We start from the raw sequence: 24,010 nt of genomic DNA on the forward strand, positions 1-24,010 counted from the left end.
AGTCGACTGTAAAATAAAATACACAAACAAGTCTGCAGTATGAGAGTGAAGAGCTCTTCTGTCAACAGTTGATACTAAGAGATTTTAAAAATATAATGCTTCATCATCATTCAGTACTTCGTACGTGAAGTGGAATATCTTTAATTTAATCTAATTGGTCACCATGGTTACGAGTCCTCTGTCACTGGTGTCACCATCTCACAGTATAACACAAGTAGGGACAGAGAAAGTAGCTAATGGTCCATTTCACAGTCTAGCAGCTGGCATATCTTGCCTACATCCATCAGGTGTGAAGATTTAGACCTCACTTCAGTTTGGAATGAAAAGCTCATGTTCACTATTCATTACTGCTGAACAAGCTTGCCTTGTAAACACACATTTGGAACATATTATGATATAATGCACAACATTAACAGGCTAGATTGTGCTTTAACATTGTTTGTCCTCACTTTAATCCCAAAGCAAGACACGTGCTACTGTTGTCAGATAACAAAGGCAACCCCCACATCCCCAGAGGAAGTCAGTGTTCCCCCAGCAGGTTTCCTGACTGCACTTTGTGCCCGTAGGCTCCCACAACCAGGACAACAAGGAGACTGCGGTCACCTACTGCAACACAAAGCAGACGAGGCAGATCTATGCTTCCTCGGCAGCTGAGAAGAGGAGAGAGTCTGCTGAGGAGGGAGAGGATGATGAGGATGAGGAGGAAGAGGAAGGCAGGGAGGAGGAAGAGGAGCAGAGGCCCTTGTGTTCTGGTGTGCTGGGCTACCCGGTGGTAAGGGACCACGCCCTGGGCCTTGGGTTGAACAGTGCTTCCAGTACACAGGCTGGAGACAACGCACAGAACCAGGAATACAAAGGTGACAGAGATGTCAGATGTATTTGTTCCTACAAATGAAGAGGTTTTTTTTTATCTCTCCATCAAGTAACAAGAGATTAGTCTTTATTTCTTTCCTGTCATTCAAATAAATGTTTTTTTCTAACAAAAACCAAGTGGATAAAACACTAAAGAAACATCTGGGAAATTACTGACATTGTTCAAATACACAGTTTCCTGTAAATCTGGGTTTTTTTTCCCTGTAAAGGTTGACACCAGAATAAGTAATTAACTTAGAAGTTCATTTTCAAGAATTCAAAAAACCCCAGTTAAAAAAGCCTGAGGGGAGGATTGTCACATCTATTAAAAATCCCAAAAAGGATTATGTGTCATGTTGAAACCTAAAACCAACTCAGTAATAAAATGTTAGAGGATTTTATCCAGCACTTGGCTCGGGACACCCCTTGTGACTGTAGGTTCGGGCCAAACTGAAGGATCTGTTGGAAACATGTTGTTAATGTGAATGTTGTTAATAGGACTGTACCGGCTGTAAACGCGCAGCAAACCGATACAGAATCCTCCTATGCATTCCGATGCAGATGCAGCTTCCACATAAACAGCTGCATCTGACTTCATTTGATCTGCACTCTCAGTAGTCAGCTGCAGTCACCTTAAATCCTCCATAAATTGGTTTAGTATAAACACACGCACAGGGCGCTCCTGAATTTTAACTGCAAGTCAAACTCAGCAGGATTCCACACTGACGTGGGAAATCTGTGTCAGTGTGTTGGTTTGATAATATCCCACAATTCAGATGTTACAGCTGCAAGAGGATTTGTTCTGGAGAGCAGAGTGATATTGATTCTTACAAACTGGCGAGAGAAATGCACAGGAAATGTCAATTTAATCTCTAGCAGAAACCCAAAAGAGAGGCAGGAAAATCCCACTGAGGTTGTGATGCAAGCTGGGGTCAGATGGGTGTTTTCCTCTCCAGTGTAAATGTCAGGAATCAGAAGGTGGTAAGCTGCTCGGAGCTCAGTAAAGCTAAATGATGAGAGGGCACAGCACATACAGTGCTTTCCCTGAGAAACCATTCTAATAACACAGATCGTTTCTTGTGCACGCGTGTGTATGCGTATTCATCTCTGCTTGCATGTCTTTCCCTCCAGAGCTCCACCCTGACGAGTGGGTGCGTCAGCATCCCGGTGAGGCTGCGGAGGAGTCGGCTCACTGCCAGGAAACACCAGCCAGGGAGGATGACAGTGACACAGAGCTCACCTATGGAGAGGTGGAGCAACGTCTAGACTTGCTGCAGCAGCACCTCAACAGGTGCGCAAGGGCAAAGGGGAAGGGTTTTGAAACAGCTTGTTGGTCATGTCAAACCAAAAGACTGCAAATGCTCTTTGTATCGTCAACACTCAGGATTACGTTGATACAGAGACTTCAGGCAACTTTAGCGGCTAAACTCAATAGTGAATTTCTAAATGCGATATAGCAACAGCAGCAGGAAAAGACCAGTTTATCAGTCAATGCTGGAGCTGAAGCTGAACGTCCCTGCAAAAGTCTGCTGAGCAGAATGGAACATGATGTCAGTCCTAAACACGTTACTATCTACATATATAAGTATATATAGCATAAGTATTTTTTTTTTTCATTTTTCATTTCATTTATCATTAATCACCCAAACATGCTGCACATCCTTTCCAACTCAAGCGCTCTGCCTAGCCAGTCAGTAAAAGTCCTTTTCGCCTTCATTAGTGCCTAGGATCACATAGAAGTCACTGCAAGCCTTCTGTCTCCATTCTTCAACTCTCTGACTACTCAACTTATTCTTAGCTAACCTATTTCTTTGAATACATTCCTGCACTTCTCCATTTCCCCACCAAGTACACCAAACAGCTTCTTGGCAGCTGTTTGGTGTACTTTAGCTGTACTTTCCCACTCATCGGTAACACTTCCCTACAAACCAGAGCAGGTCTCTCTCCCTGAACTGTGCATACGATTCTTTCATCCTCAGCTTTATTTGTACTTGCTTCCTCTTCTTAATATACAGTAATTTCCTATAGACTACCGTCTGATGCTAACTAGCGACATTCTCCCCTGACATAACTTTGCAGTCTTCTCTTTCGGATTCCCCTTCTGCATAAGATGTAATCCACCTGTGTTTAACTTCCTTCATTCTTAGATCACCCTATGTTTCTCCCTTTGTGTTTACAGCCATTTCTGTCCATTTCACAAAATCCACTACCATCTGTCTTTCTCGATTTCTCACTATAGCTATACAGCATGCCCTCATCACCTCTGTTCCTTTCATCTACATGTCTATTGACATCCACTCCAATCACCACTCTTTCGCCCATGGGAACAGTCTCTACTGCTTCATCCAACTTACTCTAGAATTCCTTCTTCTAACTGACATATTCAATCTGTGACACTGACAACATTCAGCATCACCCCTTAAATTTCTGGGTTCAAACTCATGATTCTGTCTGCAACCCTCTTCACGGTCACATTATTCACATACTTTTCCTTCAAGTTGACCCCCTTCTCCATTTCTCTTCCTATGTAGACCACGCATTTTGATCTCTTCTACTTTTTTTGCATTGTTGAAACCACTCATAGCTCATTTTTATACCAGAAAGCTAGCTTTCTCAGTTAATCCCATAAAAACTATAACACATCCTTTTTCTGGGGAGCAACTGCCAAATCACGGATGTCCTGTTTTTAAATAAAGGAACAAAGAAAAAAGCACCAATATGTAAACTTTCAGGCTTTTTTCACATTTTGAACAGTTTTGGTTAAAACTTAAACTAATCTATTGGTCAGTACTACTGGCCAATCAGATTTACCATCACTAGTCAATGTTACAGGAGCTAAATCAGTGGAATGCTATTTCAGGATTTTTCAGGCACTTAACCTTTGGATTACTAAAGACACCTCTGGGATCATGTTTGACTCAATTTTCTATAATAGGCTTTGTATTTTTCAGCAGCTTCTTTGAGAGCTAGCCATGTGAATCCCATAATTCTGCCTATAATTGGCTAAAACTTGCATACACATTTTAGGCCAGACACCCACTGCAGCTGTGTTAATGCAGAGAGTGGACCATGTGAGCAGCTGGTGTGATTCTGGGCTGGTGCACTGATACAGATGAGGGGGAGGAAGACAGTTAACGACTGTCTATTTATAGCGCAGAGCCAAAAGATACAGACAAATTGCAAGGGTTTCGACGTCATCCTACGAGGTTTGGTTTGTGGAAGTCACAGTAAAGTTGCCAATTGAAGGAGATGGCATTTGTTAGCAACTGTCTCACAAATCTCACATGAAGTAATGAATTGAAGGGTGGAACTACTTGAGTTTCTTCAATATTCTGCTCACTGCCTCTCGGTAGAAATTCTGGTCTCATCACTGCTGAATACCTTTCAGCCATTTATGCTGATTCAGTTGATGGGCAGGCTTGGCCACCGCACCACCAACCCTCATTTACCCTCACAGCAGAACCGAGACAAAGTGTTTACTTCCACTCTGTCCTCTGGGTGAAAAAACCCCCACTCACCTGACAAAGTACCAATGTGCTCGAGTCTGCACTGGAAAGCTTCTGTTTTGCTCGCTGTGTTTACTGACTCTCTTTATTTTGTACTGAAGGACAGAAAAGGAGTGTGTAAGCAGGGGGAAAAGAGGTGATTCATCACCTAACACCCTGTGGCTCATGATGTAACTTGGTGCATAAGGTGATGCAGCAATCTCCAGGAGAAATGAAAAACAGTTCATTTTTATAGAGGATTTCATACTTTCAAGTGCAGATATCACAGAATCAGGTTCAAAATCGGCACAACAGTGAGGGAACTGAGCACTGGGAGCACTTCTTCATTATCTACTACTTCACATTTCCACTTCATTTTGGAGGGAATTACTAGACTTTTTACTAGCGAATATCTTTAGCACACAACTCAGAATATTTGAATTATCTTTCCTTATTTATTGCTGGTGAAATCTTTAATGCATCAATACATGCACACACTATATGTGTTCGGTCACACCTTTGAGAATTCCTCATCTTCCTGAAGGCTCTGCATTTGAGCAGGATCATACTACCGGGAAACTCTTGATTGTCCTTACTATATGAAGGAAGCTTTAAAGCTCCCTCTAGTGTTCCATCCATGGTACTGCACTATACTGTGGTATGCTTTTTCTGTCTGCATATTCATTGTATAACAGTCCACACACTGCATAACTTACACTCTGCAAAACAGTTGAAATTTACACAAATACATTTTTTAAAATCCTGGTAGTAAACTGCACTACTGATACACTGATACTATTACTGCAGACGTTGGGGATTTAGTAAGAGTACTTTAGTTCTCTATCATATCAAGACTATCTCTCCACTCTGTTACATATTCCATATGTATGGGGTATAACCCCCACATATGAAATATGTAACAGAGTGGAGAGATAGTCTCTCGCTCAGAGAACAAGGTGACAATGTAACCGTATGTTGTGTAGTAATGATTACCTTTAATGGTCTTCCTTGCTGTCACAGCAACAGCGAGTAGCCATTACCAGAAGACTTCTCTTAGAAATAACAGCTGTTCATTTGTTCGGATCTCATTTAATTAAAGTTTTTGACTGGTGTACTCAGAACTATCAAGCAGGAACTCATCACCTGTTTGTCATCAGTATGGAAATCAGTCTTGATTGAGAGTTCTATAGAACCATTTGATTCATGTTACAGCAGCTTATGAGTGAATGAACATGGCGCAATAAAAGTACTTTTAGAAGTACGTCTGTGAAGGTTCTCAGTCATCCAGGTCATCGCAGTCTAAGGAGCTTGGAAAGAAGATTTAAACCCAGTGGGGGGTTACTCCCACTAGGTTTATATCTGGGACTCTCCACCATTTGACCTTAGAACTGAAGAAGCTTCTCGGATGAGAGGTGAAACGTCTTCAAGCAACTTAAAGAAGTCCAGACGCTTTTAGAAGTACATTTTTCCAAACATTTACATTTACTTACATTTATTTAAATTTACTTAGGTAGAGTTAGGGGTTACCACTTTCTATAGAGTCTTGCTAATTACCTATTAATTTTGTTTGACATCCCTGATGTCGAGCATCAAAAATGGGGGAACTCCAGGCCTCAAGAGCTGGTGTCCCCACAGGTTTTAGATATCACCCTGGATCAACACAACTGAATCAAGCGATTAGTTCATTATCAGGCCTCTGGAGAACTTAAAGACATGTTGAGGAGGTAATTTCGCCATTTAAATCAGCTGGGCTGGATCAAGGACACATCTAAAACCCTGCAGGACACAGGCCCTTGAGGCCTGGAGTTCCCCTCCCCTGATGTAAACAATCAACTATCAAGGCTCATTGTTACTTTGTTGAAGTGAACTTTTGTTCTGCTAATATATTTCCTTCAGATGTGTTTTCTCTAATGAAACACAAAGATCTACAGCATCCAAAATGGAACCACTGTCATGCTGCTTTTCAGTTTATTTCATGTTTTGTGGCCATCAGACTTGAGTCCCAGATGACTGCAGACATCCAGGCTATCCTGCAGCTCCTTCAGAGGCAAACAGCAGCCGGTCCTCCAGCTTATAGCACCGTCACCTCCAGCCCAGAGTACCAGAGGCCAGCCGTCAGGATCCAGCTGGTGTCTGCCATCGATGTGAGCCCTGCTCCATCCCAGCCGCAGGTACAGCAGAAGCTTAATGAGTGGAAACGCTGATTTTCCCTAACACTGCCACAGTTTTCAGCTGGTTGTCACACTGTTTTACAATAGCTTTGGCTCCGTTTTTGTGGTAAATTTCAAATCTGTATAATCTTAAGATTCTTGTTGATGAATTCCAATCATAGTTTTTGTGTTGTTTGGGGTTTTTTTTGTAATTATTATATAATTAAATAACAGTTACCAAAAGTCAAACCAAATAGCAACTACCTTACCAAAAAGAGCTTAAAGGGGTCATTTCCTCTACATTTACTTAATGTTTACTTAAAGCAAAGATTACACAGTACATAACCTGCTGTTCATGTTACGGTCCCTCCATCACAGGTCAGCAAGGAAAACATCAGTTAGGAGTTAAAGTGGAGCATAGTAGAGCAAACTGGTTAGCTGTGATGGAGCTCTGCGTTACACAAATCAGAGAACACCAGTGGATTTTGCCCGTCATCACTCAGCGTGCTGCTGTTGTAAAGTTGGAGCAGCTTGCCCTTCAAAATGATATTAAATATTGATCTTTTATTCCATTAAATCCAGTTTGATTTATTTGTGGCAGCAGTTCACAGTTCACGGTCCTTTTACATTTGAAGGTAAATAGCCTGAAATGTTATAAGATTTATTAATAATACTATCCTTATGAACCAGCAATCTCCTGTGACGAGCATCAGAAGCGTTTGTTTTCAAAAGGCCACATTGACTTTTTTGCACTATTGCACTTTCTTGTTTAAATCGAGCAGGATGGACTCATTTCAGTCATTCACCATGAGATCTACTAACTGTTTTTTGTTTTTGTTTTGTTTGTTTTTTAGTTTTTAGTTTTAGGACATCAGGAGCCTGATTAGGAAGCTCCATGTGCCAGTTCTGAACCTCAAGCCATATTTTGCCCTTGTGTGTCCTATGAGCAAAGCACTGGTGATGGTGGGGAGGAAGAATTCCTTTTTTTTTTTCTTTTTTTTTAAAAAGCAGGATAAACCTCCCAGGAGGACCAGGTTCAGGAGAGGGCAGCCATCAGGTGACGTAAAAAACAAGAGAGAGAAAACAGGAGCAGAAAGACAACAAACAGAACGAATCACAGAGAGTAGAAAAAGTTAATGGCATGCAGTAATGGCATATAAATAAAGAGGCTACTGGACAGCAAATAAAATTTTTCATCTCCTGTTATTATAGGTTTTGTATTATAGGTGGATATTTATGAAAGCAGTGTTGAAATAATGCAGGAGAGCACCTATATGGAAGGACAAAATTCACAGTAAAATTTAAATTAAATTAAATTTTTATTATTTATTATTTATTAAAACTAATAAGAAAGTAAGTGAGATAAAGCCTTGGAAAGAACTACCAAAAACCACTCCTACGTTGACCGGCTGTCAGGGGTTTATATCATGTGATAGAAAGTCGTTTGCTGTGTGTAGTCTTTCTTTAATTTCTGTGGATTTCCACTGTACTGTTCCATCCCCAGAGCCCCGGCTCAGAGAGAGCCCTGAACACATCCAAAGAAACCTCCCCAGTCCTTCTCCATGCAGAGACTCATCCCAATGGGGACTTAGCTGGACTGCTTGAGAATAACACCAACACTGAGCAGAGAGACATCCTAGACTCAGCAGAGCAGCAGCACCACCAACATCCACTGAATTTCCCATCAAGCCGGCAAGCCTCTCTACCAGATGTCCCCAGCAGCTCAGGAATGTTGGGACTCCACAGGCCAGTCTCCGACCCGGGGCTTCCAGGGATGTAGCCCCTACCCCCCACTCCAAACCCTTCGACAATGACTGAAGGTTATTTCTAAAGCTTGACTCAGGGTTTAAGAAAGAGACTAAATATGCAAAGGTTAAAAGAAACTGTAGACTTTCTTCCATTTTGAGAAAACCCCCTAGCTCCCTCCTCCGTCCCTGCCCTGTGCTCCAATTTAGATGTATAAAATCCATTTATACAGAGGTATTTATACACTATATTACTTCCACGTGTAAAGTCATCATCTACCATGTACATAGTTGAAATAGAACACTGCCAGCAACTCAAGGCACCTAATGTGCTCTTCCGAAAAGATATGCATGATTTTTTTTTTTCTCATGTTGTCTTCTGTTGCATGTTCCTCACACACAGTGCAAACCACCATTCATTCAGGGGTGGCCTCAGCACGCTCACAGACTGCACACAGACTGTAGCTTTCCACTCTCATTTTCCACCACTCTTCCCTCCTCACAGGGAACAAAGCTACTTGAAACTCTTTCCAAGGCATTTCTAAACTTAGCACAAAAAGTATGGAAATTTGTGTTTGGTCAATTATTTCTTTGTTGTAATAATCCTTCTTGCTAATAAATGTTATACTGTTGGAACGCTTGTTTATTTCCCTTTAAATAGTGCCACATTTGTAAGGAAAATGCATTTGTGGGTTGAGCAGCAGTGTTGAGCAAGTGGGTTGAAACTATGAAAAACACGCCAAACCAGTTTATCTGTTGTCTTGTTTGGTGTTGTTTATTGAATTAAATGACTGAAGTGTGAAGAAACAAGAAATATTGACAATTTGTTCATTATAAAACAGGGGCCTCGCCTTCCACCTCCTCCTCATCCTAGTCACCAGCTTGGTAGCACAGTGCTGTGCGCTGGTGTCCCATTTTACAACCACCATTTGACCCAAGTCAGCCAAAGTGGTTGTGTTGGTCACAGAATAAGCTGTTTGGCAAGCAACCACATACTTAACTTTGCTGCTCAACCCACAAATGCATTTTCCTTACAAATGTGGCACCATTTAAGGGGAAATAAACAATCACTGATACAATTAGCCAAACACAAACTTCCCTACTTTTTGTGCTAAGTTTATATTTCACTCCACAGCTTTCAAGCTCCAAATAAATTGGTGCAGTCGCATATTGGCAAGGAGAGCTGTCTGTATGTTTAGCGTGCCTAATGTACACCACATTGCCATGACATATGAAAAACCAGTTATTCAGCCCCTATTACAGGATGTAATATTAGAGTGTGTAGAGGCTGCTCTGATGTCCCATAGCACAATGACAACTTTGTCAGTCTTTGAAAGCAATAATGATGTAACGATGAGGAGCCACAGTGGATTTTCTGGTATGTTTCTAGAGTTAAATACATTCTGGAAATAATTATCTATGAGCTGAAGAACATAGCGTTTGTGCTGTGGATGAATTTACTTGTATAGAGCAAACCTGATGTAAAGCTTCACACATTTTAGCTCACTTTAATTATTAGAAACAAACAAAAATTAAGACCACAACATGAAGATGATTAACACCCTGAGGAAGTCAAAAACATGAAGGACATTTATGTCAAGGCTGTTTGGACAAGTTTTTTTTCTGTGATGGTTTACAGTGTGAAGCACAGCTCACTGTCTGCTTGTCCTATTCTATTTTGGTAGTGATCAACGAGACACTGACAAAAGTCAGCATGAATCTTTGATGGCTGTTTGTGACAGAAAGTTTACAAAATGTATTGTTTTTTCCAGTCTTTTCAGGATAATTCACCAACAATAATTCCTGTAGCTTATTAAGCTAGTCCATTTATAAAAAACACACACGCACGCACACACACACACACACACACACACACACACACACACACACAAATCCAACTTTTACCAGTAGCCAAATATATAAACCATGAATATGCATGAAAAAGCTGGACAAAGGATGAGTCAAACACACTTCATGCGTACACATGGTTTTCTCAGAGTAAGTCAAGCTTGACTTGCTGACATGGAGATCAGTAATAATGTGATGGAAATAAAACAAAAGAAAGTGTCCCGGAGCTTAAATTTCTTATTATTTAATTATTATCACACTGTAGAAAACAGTGGGTGGAGATTGTGGTGTGACCAAAATTACTGCAACCTTGGGATCTTATTGCCTCTGAAATAGTTGTTTCGAAGATAGGACCAGGTCTGGGAACACTACTGCAGTTATCTGTGAGGAATTAGTCAAAACTGCTAATCTGTTGCACAGAAAGTAAATAGAAATTCACATTAGCTATGTAGATTCAGAGTCCAGCCAGAACATTATGTTTTTAAAACAGAAATTCCTCCATAAATTGTTTTTGCAATATAGCAGAATAACTGCAAAATGACAGGCTCTGATACAGGAATATAATCAGTATACAACTAGCAGCAACCAGTTGAGTCGAGTGGGCTGTTGCAGAGACTCATCACAGGAGAGTTGCTCATATAGACACGTTGCCTCATTGCAACATGTTTGTAGTCTGACTTTATTCCTAACTTAGCAATTATATGCAAACCTTTGCCAATTTGTGTGAGAGGATCAGTCCACATTTCCTGTTTGGAGATGGGTCGCTGCCCTATTTGAAGCTTGAAGGTGCTTCACGATTCAGTGCAATCACAGGGCAACCAAGGTTGTTGCCCTATTTACACTCTAGCGTGACTGAGCAACACTAAATCTGGTAAATGCTTTTGATGTGGGAGCTATAAATAACAATAATAGTGTGTAGTGGTTATACATAAGGATGGGGCTTATTGGAGGACCTTATTGATGCCTTGGTATTCTTCTTTTTTTTTTTTAACCCTTGCACCTGCTGCCCTTTGCTTTACACATACAGAGCTCTAGCTTCTGCTGATCTGTTTCTGATTGTAGAACTGAGACCAACAGAACACAGTTCCCACAAGTGAGTGTTTCACACAAGATCCAGAGTTTTTGTATACAAAAGATCAGTGATAGGATCGGCTAAATCCATTCATGGTTTAAGAAGGTAATTTTCCTAATACACATGCCCGGTTCATACAAGAAGAAAAGAATATGTGAGAATATGTGTACACATTTCAGTTTTTGTGCACACATACATGATTTCTTATGAATTATCTGTATCTGGATACATCAGATAAAGTGAACTTTGCGTTTACACCTATTCAAATTCATCTTAACTTGGTATTATTCTTTCAAACGAAGAGCTCCATTTGTCATTTTGTCACAGAAAATAAATGTTTTAGAAATAATTAAAACTCCTAAACTGATTTCCTTGACATAAAAGTCCTTCAAGTGTTTGAGAATGAGACTGCTTGACAGGAACCAGCGTCCCAAATTCTCTTGAAAGCTGGAAGGAACTGCTGGAGGCTAGTTTCATTCAGTTGCATGCTTTACGTCTTCCATTATACTCCTAAAATAACATTGCCTATGTGAACATTAACAAAGCATGATGATTAAACAATCATCTTAAACAAGGTTTATTTCATGTATTTTATGCTGAGGACAGAGCTCAGCCTCCAAACGGCCTTAGCTTTATTCGCCTGCTCTAGCCTTTACAAACATCAGTCTGACACACCAAAAATCTGCTTATCCACAAATGTAAATGTACCAAACCATTTTAGATTAGACTGCATTATGAGAATTAGTCCTTTTAGTTTTCCAACTACATAAAGTCCAGCACAAGCTCGTGTATTGCATGGAGACTGCACTTGAAACAATTATAAAAAGGTCTGCGTGACACGTATTGATCTGTAATTACAGCACACGACTCATCCGCAGAGACTTGGAAATAACAGTTACATCTATTTTTCTAAAACAAAGTATTAATTTGCCATTATTTTTCTATGTACCTTGTTTGTTTCCAAAAGCCCTGCTCTCGGTTGGAATGCTGTGGACTACTGCTGGGACGATGATGATGATTAATGTCATGCGTAGCCTCTCAATGTAGCAAGCAGAGATGGGCAACACTGAAGGCGATGTGTTGCACAGAGTTTGTCTTGATTTTTTGCACATTGATTTGATGATTTTTTCCCCCCAGTTTTTACTTGGACCTTTCTCTCTGATCATTTGGTATGTTGAAACAAGCAAGTTCAAACCCAGAACTTCGCTGTTCTCTGAAGAGAGCCTGGCTTGCATTTGATCCTTTGACTCCAAACCACTCAATAATACATGTAGACGTGATCAAAAACTTGGTGAGATATGAGAGAAATGATGAAATCAGATTTATCCTTCCAGAAGAACCAAGTGGTGAGATAATACACAATTAACATGGGTGAGATTAAAGATCTTTACAGGACGATACAAATGTTTCCTGCTTTTTTTGGATAAGCTTTCTTTCTCAAGCACATGTGTAGAACAAAACTTGACATGTCCAACACCTGAAGAGGCATCTAATGAACTTTCTTGGGATTTGCAGACTTTTGCACAGAGATTAGAAAACTTGCTGTACTTGATATGTCACTTTTTAAATCTAGTGCTGTTCACAATTGTTTTTATGCATTTTTTTTAAATGTTTGCCACTGTATTTTATACAATGCAACACTTAACAGCTAATTTGAATGTTTCTGTTAACTATATTTAAAGAAATAAAGTGTATTGTGTAAATAGACTTGGGGGGCGGGGATTCGCAGTTGTATAAATAAATAAACAGAATGCTTGCTGATTAAAAGTCGTTATTCTGATTTTCCAAAAATGCTGTCAATGGACGAAGGGGAAAAGCTGAAACATTCCCAGCTGGAAAATCTCAAACACATGAACATTTTTGAACAGACTGCAGATCTCACTCTACTTTTCCAACACACAGTCATCACTGACTGCTTGGTAAATTTAATTTATATGCATCTGGTTTTGTAAATTGTATAAAACAGAGGTATACATCAGATTGGGGAAATGAGAAAACAGCAGCTGACAAAATCCATTACTGTCAAACATTTAATATAAAAAGCAAATGAACATGTTCTTTGTAACAACAATCAATCGTGACTCGTGATGCACTTCCTGTAAGTCCAACAAAAGGTGTTTGGAGCGTACATTCAGAAAGTCTAATGGCACATCAGAGCATCTTTTTAACAGCGATACGTTGTTAGCATATCTTACAATTTCTGTTAAAACAGGTGTTTGGTTATTGAATAAAATCTCTTGGAAATCATCCTAAATAAAAAATTTATTTTTGAAGTCCAAATCCAAAAAGGTGTTTATGATGAAGCCCTTTAAAGCCACTACATGCAGATTTTATGAGATTACATTTTTTTTAATAAACTTAAAAGATTATAATATTTGTGCCCTTATTTTGAAAGACAAACATTTCTATTACAGGCTTTAAAATATTGCCCTTCAATGCTGATTTATAATATGTGTGTACATCTTCAGCACATCCCTGTGTAAAATACACAATTAATGCATTATAGTAAGCATTACAAGCAGTGGGTGAATTTTCTGTTGCTGCACAGTCTTAGTATACTGGCCTTCCCTTGCATTCCCGTGAGACAATAATCCAGAATTAGGTTCTGATTGGCACACAAACAGCTTGCCCTCGTGGATTGGGACAGACGACAGCACTTAGATGGCCATTGTGCACAGGATAAACTGTCAACAAGAGGGGGAAGAGTGGTAAATGTGGTCATCCACAACAACTCAACAGGAAATGCTTTTTAAAGCTACAGCAAGATGCTAGCAAACCCCCAACTGCTGCAGGATCCCACAGCTTGCAAACACGTCCTGGGCCCTCTGCACAGCGTGCTTTTGTTTGTCATGCTGAGAACATTTCACACCGTGGGTGTACAGGTGTGCAAGGACAAAACCTCTATGATAGTTTCTCGGAGCCCTGTCAGTGCAACGGAAAAGCTCCAGAGCGATAAAGGGTATAGGTGAGGAGGGGACTATCACTGTAATTCTTAAGTTTTCTACACATTGCTTGAAAGAAGTGCATATGAAAAAGCAAGTCAGATATAGTGAGATCAGGTTTAAGTTAGGGCTGCTCAATTAATCAAATTTTAATCACGATTACGATCTGGGCTTTCAACGATCATTAAAAATGACTGAGCCGATTATTAGCCCCTCCCTCGTGCTTTACTCTCGCGCTGCTCCGTGTGGCAAATCAAGCGCACCTCTCTGCATTTCCAACAGCTGTCACAACAATTAAGAAGACCCAAGGGAAGCTCGGAAAGCTAAGCAGAAGTTATTTGGGGAGGAGAGTGACTGCCGTTGGTTGAAAAGAGAGGTAAAAAAAAAAAAACTTCAGTGGTGTGGAAACATTATGGGTTCTACTTGACGTGGATCAAGTAGACATAGTGTGTAAACTTTGCTACAGTGTCGTAGCTGCGCCACAGAGCAACACTGCAAAGTTCACTAAACGTAGATGTTTACATTTTTCATTTATTTTTTATATTGCAAACATTTGCACTGTTATCAGTATTTGCACACTATTTTATATTATTTTTTAAAGTCATTGTTCAATACGTTGTTATTGTTAACCCTTTAAATCCCTGTAGAACCTGAAACGTGTAAGCTAGCGCAATAATTTGTTTTGCATATGAAACCGGAGGAGTTGTACTTACATCTTATGCCATCAGCTTGTCCTAAGTCACGGTTTCCTTCCACATAAAGCTTTGCAAAAATTGCATAAAAAGCGCTTGCAGGAACAAAAACATAATATTCCAGAAACACGCTTTGCCAATCCGATCAGCTGTTCGTAACACTTCCCACAATGAAAAAGATGTCAACGCGAACTATCGCATGTCCGCCATTTCCTGTCCGAAACCGGAAGTGACGTCATTTTCACGGAAAATGTCGTTTTTTTACTTGTAGGCCTTAAAAGCCTATACTGGTGTTTTTATAAGTCATGTTTGACTTTTCTGAAGTTTCTGGGATGCTTAGAACTCGAATTGCACAGCTGGAAATAGTTTATTTTGATGCACATGCTGTTTTCTTTGCAAATTTGCATCATAGGATTGTTTTTTGTTTTTCCTGCAGTATATAAAAATTGCTGTATCTCCAAAATAAAACTATGAAGACACTCAAAATAAATTTACTGTGGTGGGAAATTATTTTTTGCAACTTTTTTGTATTTAAAGTTTTGAGGGATAAAACTCTTAAATTTCCCCAAGTAGAAATATATGTAATGACAAAAACGATTTTCAATTTTTTTGTAGTTTATTGCACTTTTTTGTAATTAATGTAATTACTATGGACTTAATGCATACATATTATTAAAATATGGACTATAACAGTTGTATTGATGTATAGCAACTTGAAATGCTCCCAAAAATGGCACTACAACATGTAAAAATAAATAAATAAATAAATAAATAAAAAATAAAAATAAAAAAAATAATATAAGCTCTGGCGGACTTGGTTCTATGGTAGGTCTTAAAGGGTTAAATTAATATCGTCAAATAATCGAGATCTCAATTTCAGTGAAAATAATCGTGATTATCATTTTTGCCATAATCGAGCAGCCCTAGTTTAAATCGATCTTTAACCTTGTAACTTTCTACTGTTAAGTTTACGTTGTGCTGATGTAAGAATAGTGCACCAAACTCACAACCGATGAAAAATGTCTATAATGCTGGCCAAATCCTGCCTATTCATGTCTGCAAAGGGCTTAACTTGGACTGTGATATGGCCATGACTGGGGATTAGGACAGGAAAATAAATAAATAAAATAAAATAGAGTAAGACTGGAGAAATCTTTTTTTTCCTGCATGGGTAACACAGGTGTTTGGAACACCACAAACACAGCAACCAGGTGATCTGAGCAGATTCGGGCAGAGCTAAATTGGAACACCGGACATAAAAAATACTTACATCATCATATTGGAAGGTGACAGATCCCTGCTGCATGACATCTCTCTGCCTGAAGTTGTCTGTAACAGGCAGAGTAAGATCAGGGTCATGATTTCAATAAAACTAATTTCTTGCTGCTTCGTGACTCAGACGTAAGGATGGAGCAAAGTAGAACATTGCAGCACACTACAGCGAACAGCAGGGGAATACAGGTGAAATGAAAGCCATGTCTGCGTTTGCAATGGCTGATCACTGAACATGTCAGACCTTGTCTGTCTTCTCATACCTGTGAGAGCTCGGAGTTTCACACAGCAGGCCACATAGTCATCGAAGAAGACCCTGCCCCCTTTGTTGTATCGCTTGAGAATAGCATTCAGGGCCTGTGGACTGATGCGGTAGCCTTAAAAAAAAAAAAAAGGGGGGGGGGGGGGGGGCGACAATATCAGGCTCATCATTCCTGTCAATCTGCTGGTCAAAAGTTGTGTCACTGTGAAATAATTTACTAGATTTGAAATCAAAAGAACACTCCTATGAGCAAAATAAAGTTCAATATTTTATTCTTTCATCATAGTGGAAGCAAGTGCTTCACTGCTGTCTTTTGCAAGAAAGCTGCAAAGCACTTCATAGACAGATAGATAGGTATAGATAAATAGATTTTTTTTACAATAATTGAAAGATTTAATAATGATGAAAACCATTATCACCAGCATTTCGTAGTACTGTGACTCAAGATTAAGGCCTGCTGTTATGGAATCGTCTGTTTATAGCATTATTCTGTGGCTTTATAAGTCATACTGAATGTACTTTATTCTATACAGTTTAAAAGCTTTATCCACTTTACATTCATAAATATGGCCAATTTAGAAACGCAAATTAACCTTACATGCCTGTCTTTGCACTGCCCAAGGAAGTCGGAGTACCCAGATAAACCTACACTGGCACAGGGAGAACATGCAGACTCCAAGCAGAGAAGCCTGAAGGCTGGAGCCCAGAACCTTCTCACTGTGAGGGCCAAGTGGTAACTCCAGTAAAAACCAGTCACATATTATTAGGTCTAATTAAGTGTCACTAAATTAAAGATGATATTAGCCATTAAGTATCTGATGCTGAAATGTTAGGACTCTCACCCATGGCGTTGATAGCCTGAGTCATCTCGTGAGGTTCTACAGTTCCACTTCGATCCCGGTCAAACATCATGAAGTTCTGCTTCCAGCCGTTGAGAGCTGAAAACAGCTCCTTAAACTCATTGAAACCCATCTTGCCTGTCAAGTCTCTCTGGTGACAGGTTGGTTAAGATTTAAGCGCAGATATGAGGACAGTAATTGCTATAACAAAGCAAAGGTTGAGTCACGCCTGCTATAAACCTGAGGAATTTCACCTGAAAAGTTTGATTAGGATATGACGAGCAGCATATTGCAGCTACTTAGACCAAAGATACTGTACAAAAAAGGATACATCTAGCATTGCAATCATGATCCTGCATGTGTCCAGGCTGAAGGCTGTAAAGATAATACACATGTTAGAAATTACTTGAGGCAACATTTTTATTTTCATTTTAAAGATAACACAAAAGTACTGCCTGGTGGTTGAAAGCAACTTTCAGAGCTAATACCATACTCAAAGCATCCCAAGATAAGGTCTGGATTTAGGAAGCTCCTAAAGGAAGTTCCATGTGACTCCAAATCGTATGACTCCTACAAGGTTTCTCAATAAAGCTCTAAACTAGTATTTGCTCTTGTGAAAAAGCTGGTGGTGATAGGGCTGCTCGATTATGGCAAAAATGATAATCACGATTATTTTCACTGAAATTGAGATCTCGATTATTTGACGATATTTATTTAACCCTTTAAGACCTACTATAGAACCAAGTCCGCCAGAGCTTATATTATTTTTTTACATGTTGTAGTGCCATTTGTGGGAGCATTTCAAGTTGCTATACAACTGTTATAGCCCATATTTGAATAATATGTATGCATTAAGTCCATAGTAATTACATTAATTGCAAAAAAGTGCAATAAACTACAAAAAAATTGAAAATCGTTTTTGTTTTGTTTTTTTTACATATATTTCTACTTGGAGAAATTTAAGAGGTTTATCCCTCAAAACTTTAAATACAAAAAAGTTGCAAAAAATAGTTTACAACAACAGGAAATTTAGTTTAAGTGTCTTCATAGTTTTATTTTGGAGATACAGCAATTTTTATATACTGCAGGAAAAACAAAAAAAACAATCCTATGATGCAAATTTGCAAAGAAAACAGCATGTGCATCAAAATAAACTATTTCCAGCAGTGCAATTCGAGTTCTAAGCATCCCAGAAACTATTCAGAAAAGTCAAACATGACTTATAAAAACACCAGTATAGGCTTTTAAGGCCTACAAGTAAAAAAACGACATTTTCCGTGAAAATGACGTCACTTCCGGTTTCGGACAGGAAATGGCGGACATGCGATAGTTCGCGTTGACATCTTTTTCATTGTGGGAAGTGTTACGAACAGCTGATCGGATTGGCAAAGCGTGTTTCTGGAATATTATGTTTTTGTTCCTGCAAGCGCTTTTTATGCAATTTTTGCAAAGCTATATGTGGAAGGAAACCGTGACTTAGGACAAGCTGATGGCATAAGATTTAAGTTTCATATGCAAAAAAATTATTGCGCTAGCTTACATGGTTCAGGTTCTACAGGGATTTAAAAATAGTTACACAAAACAGAGCGTGCTGCTCTGACCGGCTTTAAAGGGTTAACAATAACAACGTATTGAATAATGACTTTAAAAAATAATATAAAATAGTGTGCAAATACTGATAACAGTGCAAATGTTTGCAATATAAGAAATAAATGAAAAATGTAAACATCTATGTTTAGTGAACTTTGCAGTGTTGCTCTGTGGTGCAGCTACGACGCTGTAGCAACGTTTACACACTATGTCTACTTGATCCACGTCTGACTCCGCGAACCCATAATGTTTCCACACCACTGAAGTTTTTGGGTTTTTTTTACTTCTCTTTTCAACCAACGGCAGTCACTCTCCTCTCCAAATAACTTCTGCTTAGCTTTCCGAGCTTCCCTCGGGTCCTCTTAATTGTTGTGACGCCTGTTCGAAATGCAGAGAGGTGCGCTCGATTTGCCACACGGAGCAGCGCCAGAGTAAAGCACAAGGGAGGGGCTAATAATCGGCTCAGTCATTTTTAATGATCATTAAAAGCCCAGATCGTAATCGTGATTAAAATTCGATTAATTGAGCAGCCCTAGGTGGTGATATAGATTACTTGTTAGCTCACAACAAAAACTGCTGCAGATAATTTACTTACTGAATCACTATTTTAAACCTGTTAACCAATCACTACAGATACAGTAGCTGTGTCCAAAATCACTCATCTGTCATTCACTACCTTCTTTATAATAGACAGTCAACCATCCAGTGAGCAATAGACCAGTGGCTATGAAGATCAAATGCAACACGCCATACTCCAAAAATGGTAGAACTGTACAGCTTCAGCATCTTCTAAGTCAAATATTAGAGCCAACAGAAGGTTTTCATAAATGTGACTTTTCTGTAAAAATATATTTTTTATGACCAAACTTTCACATGCGCAATTACATTCTTGCAACGTGTGTTAACCTCATCCTTCCTCTTAACTCTGGGGTGTTTCAATAATTGTTTGAACCTTTCACTTCTCTCTTCGAGCTCAGCACTGTGTGGAACTACATGTATAAACATGTGAGAGCTGCCCTAAGGGGGCGGGCCAGAGGACGGCTTTAGAAAGTTATTACTGTTGGTTAATTCAGCAGGTTTCATGATGTGAAGTAATCTCACGGAAAGTCGCCTACGTGTTTTTGTCCTTTTTGCTCATACTTATTGCTCACATGTGTCTGAATGTTTGCTTTTGTTGATTAATTTTATATGTCATCAACCTGCCAGGAAAGACCTGGCATATTAATTGCTAATTAATCTGTCCCTTTTAAATACACATAAACATAGGTGCGTATTAATGATATGCAGTGAACAGTCCACAAACAAGACTTCACAAAAAAAGTGTACATTTATAAAATCCAAGCTGTGACAGTGAAAATTCCTCAGTTTCTCAGTAAAAATTGCTCTCAGTAACAAATATTTAAAGGGCCCACTTAGCTGGAACTTTTAGCTCGATATTGGAGATATAAACTGCCCTTCAAAATTAAAACAGAAATTGTGTAAAAGCATAATTCAAGCATCGACCTCTTTAGTTAAAGAGAAAGCAGTAAACTTACGACTGTAGCTGCCAGTAAAACCAGCTTGAGTCAGACATCTCTGGAGTTCCTCTGCATCAATCTCGCCGTCCTGTACAGAGCAGGAAGTCACATATTTTTTCACTTAAAATTGTAAGAAGTGGTGCGGATGGTTCTGCATTAGGAATTGGATGGTTTCCTAATGTGACAAAGCCAAGGCCTATTAATTACAACTGGTAATTTCTCTTTCCCACCAGATTTATTTTAAAAAAGAATTTATTTCACCGTTTAAAAAAAATAAATAAATTGGCAGTCCTCATTGGATTAACCAATACCTAAAAGAATAGGAAAGTGCATGAAACTCAGTGAAGACCTAAGAAGAATTGTTGATTTACAAAAGTTGGAAAGGTCTCAGCTTTCCATTTCTAAACAGATGCAGATTCCAATATAAGTGATCCTGATCCTTCACAAAAACAAAGACTGCACTATTAGGCCACAATGACAAGAAATGTAAAGGTGAGACTTCAAACCTAACACTATCAACTGTCAAGCATGATGGTTGTACCATGATGCTCATTCTTTATGCTGTATACAGTGAGGAACATAAGTATTTGAACACTCTGCAATTTTGCAAGTTCTCCCTCTTAGAAATCATGGAGGGGTCTGAAATTCACATTGTAGGTGCATTCCCCAGTGTGAGAGACAGCATTTAAAAAAAAAAAAAAAATCAGGAAATCACATTGTATGATTTTTAAAGAATTTATTTGTATTGCACTGGTGCACATAAGTATTTGAACACCTGAGAAAATCAGTGTTAATATTTGGTACAGAAGCCTTTATTTGCAATTACAGAGGTCAAACGTTTCCTGTAGTTCTTGACCAGGTTTGCACACACTGCAACAGGGATTTGGCCCACTCATCCACACAGACCTCCTCTAGATCTGTCAGAGCTACCTCCAAATTCTTCAACATCACCTCAAATCAACAGCTAAACAGTTGAAACTTGGACACAATTAGGTGTTTAAACAGGACAATCACCCCAAACACACAACAAAGTTGGCTCTGTAAGAGATAAAGCTGCCTAACATTGAGCTTCTGGAATGGCCTTCCCAAACACCCAAACTCAACACTATACATAAGACCCGAGCCTGTGCCAGGAAACCAACGAGTTTAAATGAATGCTACCAATAGTTTGATTATTTTGTGCATTTACTTCTATTTTGCATCCATAACGGATGGAAGGTTTATAGACCAGTACAAACTGTACTGGCACTCACTCTTTAAGCCTTGCAGCTTACATTAGCTTATAACAAACACTGACTGGGATACCAGAGAAAGACAGGGTGATACTAACAGATTTTGACTAGAATTGCTTGAAGGAGTGAATGAGGTGACATGTAAGAGTTGACTCTCCGAATTATTAACTATCTGTGACTTATTTCTTCAACCACTTATGCAGGGTGGCATGGTGATGTAGAGGTTTGCTCTGTCACTGCATAGCAAGACAGTTCAAACCATAACTGGGGTCTTTCTGTATAGTTTTCATGTTCTCTCTCTGCCTGTTTGGACACTTATTTAAACTTTAATAATTATCAAAACTTTACATTTGACCTCTGATATGCCTTAGCACCAAAAAGGTTGAAAATGGTATGTAGGCAGGTTAAGAGACTAATATTAGTCCTACATGATTCACTCTTGCAGAGGATCTTGTCTGTGTAGCAGAAAGTAAAGAAAGGAAGAAGATGTGACAGACGGTAGTGTAAGTGAAGATGAAAAAAAAAAGTTCAATTAAAATAATCCACCATTAACCTTGATACTTTAAATAAAACTCGTTTAACCATGAGATTTTGGTAGACTACAGTATGCGACAAATATGAAAAATATAATGACCACAGATCAACAGATATTAGAGAATGTTCGACCTGTCGGCCTCAGGCAGCTGTGTCAAGTCTCTGAAGATGAGAACCAGTAGGTTTAAAAACAGTTTCATCCCACAGGAAATAATACCCCGGAATAAAAACCACTAAACAAAAATAGTTTGAGTGCAATAACTGCAAACATCATTGTGCAAGTGCATGTACACTGCTGTTTTGTAATGTTTCTAATGCAGTTTTTTCTTGAAAACTAAACAACTTTCTGCTCTCGTCTCAGCAAGCCACAACCTCTCAGCTGAGTGCACACACTATCAAGTAAAACTTTGTGCTCACACCGTTTCGAACTGGAGGCCAGCAGCCAAGATTTTGTGCATTATCTATGCATTGATGACAGAGGGAACTCAAGTTAAGTCAGAGCTCCTTTACTGCTTCATCTGAGCTCCTGACACTTATGACATATTGAACATCTGCAGACAGAGCCTGTCTCGTTTTTGATCTGAAATATGAAAATGAAATCAAAGCTGCTGGGAAAATGTGACTTTCTTAAAGACTATGACTGACATGTTTCTGCATGCATCCAAACTCACCTGGCCTGCTATGGCTGTAAAGTATCCCCACATTGGGTCATTTGCAGGTGGGGGTTGGGCACCAAATGTTCCTGGATAGCTTCCATACTGTCCATATCCTCCTTGAGGTGGCCCACCTCCCATCGGACCCCCCATGTTCCCAGGCATGGGACCTCTCATGGGCCCTCCTGGCATTCCTTGCGGTGGCATGCCTGGCATTTGGCCCCCATACTGAGACAGAAAATAGAGAGAAGATTAGTACTGGTATGTAAAACACTGATCAGAGTGCTGATTTGTTTCATACCACAAAACAATTATAACCTGTTGCCCTGTGTGCCCTACACAAAGTGCTGTCAATACGCTACATTTTCAAATACTCTGCAGTGCTTGTTTAAATACAATGTACAGACATAAAGAAAGTCTTTAGCACCGATAATCGTACTTGCTGTAATTTCATAGGTTACTCTATGCCAAAACCTTTTTCATATACACAGCTGAGAGACTGAAGGCGAGCACTGAGAGATTTTTCATCCCGGAAGACATTTTTTCGGGGTATAAAAGTTCATTTACAATCAACAGAGGACGCCAATATAGCTCCTGAGTTACAGTAGGTAAAAAGTTACCACATTAATAATTACTACAGGAGTACAGGAACAAATGCAGCACCTCTACAGTCACAACTTAACGTAAAATATGCAAGAGCCTCCAGCAACAGCTAACCCTCCTGCTAGCTACTGTAGCTCGTTTAACAGTGTTTAGTACAGTTTACTCACTCCGCCGTATCCTGGATAAGCCATTTGGTGAAAAGGAAAGACCTCTGACAAGTTTAATACTTATAAAATGTCAGTGTGATTTGATACGAGCTACACTGTAACAACGCTGTAACTTCCGAAGTCAGAAGAGCAGTGCATCACATCCGAGCTGCCAAGAGTTGTCGGAAGTGCCTTGACAGACATTGCAACTAGCCAATGACAGAAGAGCACAGGGCATTTTTAAAAGGACCGCCAAAATGCTCTTAGCTTTGCTCTCCTGCAATGTTGTCATTCACCACTAGGTTGTGCTGTGGAAACCTTGGTTCTGCTCGTGTAATAAAGAAGCGCTATATACTATTTATTTTTCATAATTTCAGGAATTTAAAGGTCTTTAAATAAAAACGAAACAAATAAAATTACAAGTAAGAAAAATTCACATTAAGATACGTTTAAATTAAGTTTAAAAATGTATATATTTATTTATTTATTCTTAATTGTCTGCAGATCCAGCATAAATAACCTGCCAAATCATTTATGTATAGCTACCTACTGTCGCAATCCCTTTTTGAGTAAGGG

The 24,010-nt window shown here is 39.2% G+C and overlaps 2 protein-coding genes across 5 annotated transcripts in view; one reads left to right on the forward strand and one right to left on the reverse strand.

Moving 5' to 3' along the window:
* LOC308394332 (voltage-gated inwardly rectifying potassium channel KCNH7-like) overlaps window positions 1-10,125 on the forward strand; it is a 74,256-nt gene extending 64,131 nt beyond the window's left edge. For 3 of the 4 annotated variants that reach the window (XM_080878583.1, XM_080878584.1, XM_080878585.1), the window contains 4 exons: window positions 567-857; window positions 1,984-2,143; window positions 6,331-6,508; window positions 7,992-10,125. In XM_080878583.1, coding sequence (XP_080734709.1) covers window positions 567-857; window positions 1,984-2,143; window positions 6,331-6,508; window positions 7,992-8,267 — 905 coding nt within the window. In that variant the 3' untranslated portion in view covers window positions 8,268-10,125. Of the gene's footprint in view, window positions 1-566; window positions 858-1,983; window positions 2,144-6,330; window positions 6,509-7,341 lie in introns of all 4 variants that reach the window. The other variant, XM_080878586.1, reaches the window with a different exon arrangement.
* A 905-nt stretch (window positions 10,126-11,030) lies between these two features.
* gca (grancalcin) lies at window positions 11,031-23,617 on the reverse strand. Its single transcript, XM_080878587.1, has 8 exons — window positions 23,456-23,617; window positions 22,704-22,913; window positions 20,285-20,354; window positions 17,491-17,534; window positions 17,163-17,310; window positions 16,322-16,435; window positions 16,057-16,115; window positions 11,031-13,836 (listed from the first exon to the last, which is right to left on the reverse strand). The coding sequence occupies exons 1-8, from the start codon at window positions 23,477-23,479 to the stop codon at window positions 13,810-13,812; spliced, it is 696 nt and encodes a 231-aa protein (XP_080734713.1). The 5' UTR covers window positions 23,480-23,617; the 3' UTR covers window positions 11,031-13,809.
* Window positions 23,618-24,010: the final 393 nt, after the last annotated feature.

Source organism: Rhamphochromis sp. 'chilingali', assembly GCF_963969265.1.
Source record: "Rhamphochromis sp. 'chilingali' genome assembly, chromosome: 3".
Classification (NCBI taxonomy): Eukaryota; Metazoa; Chordata; class Actinopteri; order Cichliformes; family Cichlidae; genus Rhamphochromis; species Rhamphochromis sp. 'chilingali'.

Excerpts from the sequence above, each read along its gene's own strand:
- gca (XM_080878587.1), bottom strand. The coding sequence starts at position 23,479 with ATGGCTTATCCAGGATACGGCGGA. Across the intron at positions 22,914-23,455 it reads CTTATCCAGGATACGGCGGA|TATGGGGGCCAAATGCCAGG; the intron begins GTGAGTAAACTG and ends TTTCTGTCTCAG. Across the intron at positions 16,116-16,321 it reads GAAACTCCGAGCTCTCACAG|ACAACTTCAGGCAGAGAGAT; the intron begins GTATGAGAAGAC and ends TGCCTGTTACAG.